The 7,787-nt window shown below is 45.6% G+C and overlaps 1 protein-coding gene across 1 annotated transcript; it reads right to left on the reverse strand.

Annotated features, from left to right (window-relative positions):
* Nucleotides 1-3,032: 3,032 nt before the first annotated feature.
* LOC103627788 (mitochondrial phosphate carrier protein 3, mitochondrial-like) lies at nucleotides 3,033-7,557 on the reverse strand. Its single transcript, NM_001301457.1, is given in 6 exon segments — nucleotides 3,033-3,410; nucleotides 3,516-3,640; nucleotides 3,732-3,946; nucleotides 5,257-5,300; nucleotides 5,390-5,751; nucleotides 7,184-7,557. Coding segments are annotated over 6 exon segments (1,101 nt in total). The 5' UTR covers nucleotides 7,475-7,557; the 3' UTR covers nucleotides 3,033-3,346.
* Between the last annotated feature and the right edge of the window lie 230 nt (nucleotides 7,558-7,787).

A 7,787-nucleotide genomic window follows, 5' to 3' on the forward strand; every position in this document is an offset into this window, starting at 1 on the left:
TTTTGTGTACGTTAACATAAAAAATACAGAATATTCTGTTGTACATAGTAGTCAATCAATTTAAGTGTTGTAGATCATTCCATTGTGTTCATCCAAAAATTGTTGGATAATAGTTTGCCAAAATCACAGCCATGGCACTGCTATGATTTCTATGTTTTTATAGTGATTAAGTGTGCCAGGGCTACTGCTATGAGTTCCAGGATTTCTATTTAGAATGTATTTTCTGACTGGACACTTGTAACTTAAAACACAGAGGATAAATTCTCCTGTGACAACTGCTACAGGTAAATATAATGTGTTCATCCAAAAATTTTGTTCATAGAAATCACTGCATCTTTTACAATAGTTAAATTGATTGACTAAACAGAGCAAAACGGAAAATAGCCAATGTTTTCTAAATAGAATATATACAGAACCAGACAGAATGCAAAACGGAAAATAAGGCTATATATATCGATCGTAGCCAGGCAACAATTTTTGGATAATAGTCTCACAAAATCACTGGCTAAACAGAGCATAGGTATGATCAGGGCCTAATAAAAACATTGTAGCTTTAGTGCTCTACATGAAAAAACAAAATATTCAGACACAATGATCTACATAATGGAAAACTTTAGTGTCCAACATAACAAACATGCGAAATACACGACATGGTTGAGAATAGAACCATCTGGACAACTTGGTGGTGCACATTGTGACCAATATTTAAGTAGTTTCAGTTAAAAGAGCAAAATAAAACAAGGAAAAATGGCATAAAAATACTTGAGGACAATGTTTTAAGAAAAAATGGAAATGAATTCAGTTGGGTGCAATACCTGGAATATTTTGGCAGATGCATAGTGCTCGAACTGATCGACCATGATGTCCATGGCTCCCATTTGTGATAAAGAAATTGAAAATGGAACATAGCCCCCAAATAAAATGTGTATGAAGCATGGGCAATTTTACATATATTTCTCGGTGATGGTGTTCATGTAAGGAGGGTCCTTGTGAGGTCCAACCAACTGCCTGATGATTGAACTGGTGAAAGCCATAATTGAGAAAGGGGAAGCGTAGTCAATACATACATCACATACAGGTCATTGATCCAACACTGAAGCAAAGCGGTTAATAAGAAACAAAATTCTCACTTGTAAACCATGAGGGTAGCGACATGGCGGGAGTTGATGTCCAGGAGCCCCGTGTTCTTGTCTGACAGGTCCTCGAAGACTTTCTTGAAGATCCTTTCAACGTCAGACTTGCCTGCAAAGTGAACACATTGTTAGGATGGACAAACTCGATGTGATGATATTCCATTTCTCGTGAGCAGATCAGAGAAGAGAAACAAAAAGGTTGCAGAAATAGCGATAGTGAGACATGCGTGTGCAAGGCATAGAGGCATGGTTTACCACGTGCTCTATCCCACGTGTGGCCGAATAAGTTAGACTTCTCAGGTGAGGACGAGAACATCGCTGTGAGCGCGACTGTGCAGGCATGGGAGTCGTGGGCTACACGGGAGGAAAGAGCGTGTAGTGTCGCTGGCCACCCCTCACCAGCGAGGCGGCGAGCATGGTCCGCGAGACCACATTCCTGCTAGGCATTTCGCCGAGCACCTGCAGCACCAGCTCGAGCCGACTGGTCTTGGCGTACATGAACAACGGAGAGGAAGGCGTTGCTAGCTCGCGAGGGTGAAGGCGTCGTGGAGCTTGAGGAAGGTGAGGCATCGTGGACCTCATGACTGAGGAGTGCGCGCGCTCGCTCTCGGCGCTCGCGGGCCTATTCGTGGAGTTCCGCGACACCACCCAGCTTGTCGCTTTCGTGGCCAACCTGTTCAGGACGACCTCCTTCACCACAGCACACGACGTCGTCGTGTCCGCGCGGTGCCTCTATATGCTCGCGGCGATGGCGCTGAATCTGCGTGTTGGATGCGGTGTGGGGGCAGGGAAGGATGGGGCGAGGGTATGGCGGCGCATGGCAGCGGGGCCAGGGTGAATGCGTGTCGGGGCGAGGGCGAGGGCGTGGGCGCGGGATGGCGGATCTACTCAATCTCAAGCCTCCATTACCGCGGCGGAGGGGTTTGACGAAGGCGAACGGGGCGGGGGCTGGAGATCGCGCGGCGGGCCGGGGGCACTGTGGCGGTGTCTACGGGCGCGAGATCTCAGCGCGGGAGCGGGGACGCGTGGGCGGGGGCATGGTGGGGAGAGACTGGGACCTTCCATTGACGGCGGGGCGAGGCGGAGGTGGCGGACCTCCCACTGACTCGAGCGCGATAATGGGGAGAGGAGTAACGGGGAGAGGAACGGTGCGCGCGCAGATCGCGGTGAAGAGTTTCCTTCCATGGGAGAGCGGACGCGGCTGGACAGCGAGAGAGACGACGCGCGGAGATCGCGGTGGAGAGCGCAGTTGGAAGGTTCTGCGCGGGCGTGCGTCGCGGAGAGGACGTCGGCGGTGGCAGAACCGTGCACCACAAATTGTGTACGTCTACACTAACATCTTATAGAGTAGTAGAGATTTTATACATTTGCATACCTTTCACCTGGGCTTTAGAAACTCTTGGGGATCTCTACTATTTCATCTGAAATTGTTGCACCAGATTAGCACTTAGGTTCTATTTGCTTTGAAAATAAAGTGGGGCCATCCGGTCTTTCGTTCAGTTACTATGGGGGGTAGAATCATTTCTGCTGTCTTTTCTAAGTGCAGGGCTTCCAAATGCCGGCCACAACACAACCCCACAAACATCAGTGAAGGGAATAGCGATGGACACCTTACCAGAGGGCAGAGGCCGCAGGGCAGCAAAGGGACAAGGACCAACGGGAGGAGCTCGCGCTGCAGCCTTCTCCAATTCGTGCAGCACGATCCCCCCTCTCCATTGATCCAAGCCGTGGCTGTGAGCTGTCCCGGCGGCGCGCGGCCTCGGGAAGGCCGGGCAACAACGCGTTTGGCGACGCGACGGCAAGACATATCCCGTCAGGACGGTAACAGACGCAAACGGTGATCGTGAGGACAAAGAAGCAAAATTACAGCAATCGCGTAGTTCCAATAACGGCAAAAAGAACATTAACCGAGGTGCACTATTTCATAAAGACCATAATGTGAAATGGGACTTAGTAAGCATTCCTCGGTACAGGAGGTGAACAAAACCTGCGCTCTAAGAGCGTTGCCGTCCTAAAAATTATTATGCATCAAGCGCAAACTTTTCCCAGCGCAAAAAAGACCTATTTCGCCTGTTTAATGAGTTCCTCTCATCAGAAGGATGACGGACAAATTTTCCGTTACGATTAAAAAAAGATTCGGGAACTAAGCTCTCGACTGGCTGATACAATTCCACTCTACCAAATATGATCTCAGGGAACACAGAAAAAAAAAATCAAGCACTGGCTTTCAATTCAGCCTCTGCTGCTGGGGCAGGTGTAACACCTCCCGTTGTTGGGCTGAAACAGAAACGAAACAAAGAATTAGTTGGTGAGCTCTCTGAAGGATTTGGATGTTGCGGTGGCTATTCACTTATTCCTAAGGCAGTAGAGAGAGACACTCACAGTCCAACCATCACTTTGAATGCATCGTAAATTCCCCACTGAGCACCAGTAAGGGTACCAATCATGACGATACGAAGAGGAAGTCCTCTAGTGAAGAGACCCCAGAGACCAAGCTTCTTAACAGCCTGCAAGAATATAGCAACAATATATAACCAATAGCTAGTAGGTACAAGACGTCGATACATGTTTGATGCATGAGCAAGAATATATGCTTACATCTCCCACTGTAGCTCCCTTGGCATTGTTCAGGAAAGACACAAGGTTGTCAGCCGGGTGAGAAACAATAGCACAGAAGACACCGGCAACGTAACCACCAGCAAAGCTAATACCCAACTGGGTAGTCTTGCTGCACTCAGACTTCGGAACAGGCACAGCATGCTTGTAGATAAGCTCAACGATGGTCTCAAAGGAAGCAAACTTCATCATGGTATCTGCATACATCATACAAGGGCGATGGGTGAGTACAGCTTATAATATGAGAATATGGCTTGAACAAGAATAGATAAAAATATATAATACAACTACCAAATGAAGCCATATGCTCTCCTATGTGCTAAAAAGAGTGCACATCTCGCTTTTCGACTCAACCAATATCAAGTTTGACCTAAAAGGGCAAACTTAGTACCGGAGGCTCCCACATGAGTGGGTTCTAGAGAAGGGATAAACATTCAAAACCACAACCTGGTAACTCGGTGAGACAACTGTCACCACCGCACCAAACCTGCCCTTCAAGTTTGACCAAATATATAAAAAACAGTAATATTTATGATACCGTATACGTACCATTAGATTAATCATTCAATATATTTTCAAAGTAGACCTATTTGGAGATACCATGTTTGGATACTATTTTCTATAAATCGAGTCGAACTTAAAATTGGTTGACTCCTCAAAAGGCTTTGTTTTGTTTCTGTTTTAAGGACTAAGGGAGTAATCCTTTAGTTCTCAAGAAACAGCTGATTGTAGTAAAGTTACTTTTATGGTTACACAAAATCCTGTTTAGAGGCACAGATGACTAAAGCTGCTACTATGAACAGTCAGGTGGGGAAATGACATTCCTGCTACCCAAAAAATGGCATGGTACATAAAATTGGTGAATGGCAATTCTGGATCCAGACAGAGCCACAGAGGTATGCAACAATCTAGGAAGCACCTGACTTCAAGGTGGAAAACCTCTACCAGAGAACTATAACATGCACAACATTTTTTAAGGCCTTAAATTTCCATTCAAAAATGAAAATTTCAACCAATAGTTGCTAGTGAATCTCACCATCCTAGAGCCACATGCTGCATAGCCATTTACGTGCAAAAGATTAGTTAGTACCTTTTAGTTCCAGCACAGATTACAAAAAGAATTTTTCACAAATCATGTGTTAATGTCCTAGATTTTTTTATAAGGTGAACTTGGATTACAATTGTTACGGGCAACTATAAAAAGAACGTTGGAATAAACCCTATAAAGTGGATCGATGAAAATATAAAAGCCAATGGCCAGACAGAATACAGAATGGTTGAGAATTATAATAAAGCTGAAATGCATGATGTCCAGGAAAGCATACAAAAAAAATTATGGGATCACAAGAAGAAGACATCAAGTGAGTTGAGCCACACAAACAAGATTAGTTTTTGAACATTCAGTTTTAAAATGTTCACTAGTTTTGCAACAGTCATTCAATGCAAATAATTAAAAATAAAAGAAAGTTGTACTAAGGAGTAAAGATGGTAAGAAATATATACTTACAAGGAATCTGACGACCCCAGAGAGGAACAATTCCCTTGTAGAGCCTAAAAATATTAAGCAGCAAGAGCTATATTAGGACACATGGCCAGAAGCCAAGTCTTGAACGATATTTTTTTAGAGCCAATTTGCTTACCCAAGAACACCCTCAGATCGGACAAATTTGGGGAGCCCATCACTCAATCCACGAGCAAATCCAGGTTGTGTCTGCACACGTACCTTCACAGCTTCAAAAGGGCAGAGAGCCACATCAGCAATTACCTCAGCAGATGCAGATCCTGCGAGGTAGATTAGAGTCTTGTACTTTTGGGCATACTCAGGCCCTGCGATGTCCGAGTAATACTTCTTAAAGAACTCATAGAAGCCAAACTTGCAAGCCCCCTGAGCACTGTAACCAAGCAAAGTAGGCACCCATCCCCTGAAGAAACCCCTGGCCCCTTGCTCCTTTAACAGGATACCAAATCCAGATGAGATACTCTTGTATTTCGCTGGGTCAATCTGAAAAAAATAACGAATGTTTTATGTACAAAATCCCTAATTAAAACATGGAATTAATTGCCTACACAATGAATCAGGCAGCCAGTGTATATATACTCCCACCAGTTCAAATGGAAAACATTTTACCTTTGTCATTTAAGTCAAGCTTGTTTAACAAGTTTATTGAAAAATATGTTAACATCTACAATATCAAGATATGTTAGTTTGACCTTATAGATGTTTGTGTACTTATCAATAACTTGATCAAAGTTGAAGTAGTTACCTAGGACAAAGCTAAAACAACTTATAGTTTGGATCTGAGGGAGTACTGTTTAAAACCTAACTATCAAAAATTATCCATTACATAAAATAGAAGAGAAACAACAAGAATGTGACCCAAAAAGGAAGAATGTGACCCAAAGGAAAGATGTGACCCAAAGGAGGGAATGGAGGCTGAAGGGGGTTGGCAAAGCTAGAAAGGCATAGATTTGAGTGGATATCAATGCCACAAACTAAAGCAGAGGTTCAAAGTAGCAATTAAATTGACCTCAAATTCAAGTGAGAAGTGTTATCTATATTGCCCCCCCTGCCAAAACATGATAGCATAACATACATGCATAAGTGGCAAACTCACTAGTTTAGTCTCCAAAACACATCAACCCTATCAGAACAAATGTGTCAATTGTCACAATAGCAATTAATGGTTCATTTAGTAGCACGTCTGGTAGAGCACCCAGCCACCAACATGAAAGATAGCCAGCGAATTACGCATTCATCAGTTTGTTTGAATCATAAACAGATTGTTTCAGTGGAAAAACAGGCAGAATTTATAATGACAAATAGTTAACATCTTCAGTGGAGAACTACAATCACAATTTATTCGAGAACTAGCACCTTCTAGCCATCAATTCCAGCATTGAGCAAATAAAGTGCACCTCATTTGGTACCAACAACGGGCACGTCAAGGAAAAAACAACAGTGAATCACAGTTGACACAGCTAATCACAATGATCAAATTCACAGGTCTAGCCACGCATTCAGAAACCTAATTGAAGCAAGTCAGAAGGGGGCCTGCAGTAATAGTAATCCACACAAAAGCTACTCAGCTAGCAAGCAGTACTACATACCATACTAAACTTGAAAAGGACATCAAGCGTACGTCTGAACCAACAAATATCACAACTGGAAACGAAACTACACGCATAGTGACGCGGGAAATGGCTAGATTCATGGCATCCAGATCACTAAGAGGAAATCGAGATCGCAAGGCCACGATTACCAAGCTCCACTCTCAACCAACCAAACACCACCAGATCCGCACGTTGTGCAGGAGCCAGGGACCATCCTGATCTGTGACTTTGACTCTGGCCATGTTCCATTAGAATCAGTGAATCTTCCCAAAATGGATCCTGTGGAGCACAGGGGCGACAGATCTAGGGTGCTACCCGCTCACCTGCATATTGCACTTGACGAGGTCGAGAGGCGTGACGGCCATGTGGGTGAGCCCGCAGCTGGCGATTCCTCCGGCAGTGCAGGCGGCATAGAAGGCCGGCGAGTACATCTCGATCTTCTCCTTGGGCGCCTGGATCGAGAACGGCACGCCGCCTCCTGCTCCAGCCGCGGCAGGCGCCGGGGAGGAGACAGGGAGGCGCGCGGCGGCTCCTGTGGCAGCGAAAGAGCGCGCCGAGGAGCCGTAGAGGAAGCTCGGGAGGAGCGACTCGCGGGAGCGGTCGGAGAGCGCCATCGCCACCGAGAGATTCGGAAGATTCGTCTCTCTCGTGGGGTTTTTGCGTGCTAGGGCCTTCTGAGAGCTCTCGCGGTCGCGTGGATTTGACGAGGGACGGAGGGAGAGGGAGGCGGAGGCGAATATGAGGGGAGGGAGGGGGGTTTCCAACTTGCTAGGACATCGATGTCTTCGGAAGCTGCGGCGGAACGCAGAGGGGTTCGCTGAGGCTGAGTGTGGGTCCCGCGATCTCACGGGTCCCGCATTACGGTTGGTGGCACTTTGCATTTCATCGCCCTATGATTGCATTTCATCTATGAAAATTTCAACATTT

Source organism: Zea mays, chromosome 5, assembly GCF_902167145.1.
Source record: "Zea mays cultivar B73 chromosome 5, Zm-B73-REFERENCE-NAM-5.0, whole genome shotgun sequence".
Classification (NCBI taxonomy): domain Eukaryota; kingdom Viridiplantae; phylum Streptophyta; class Magnoliopsida; order Poales; family Poaceae; genus Zea; species Zea mays.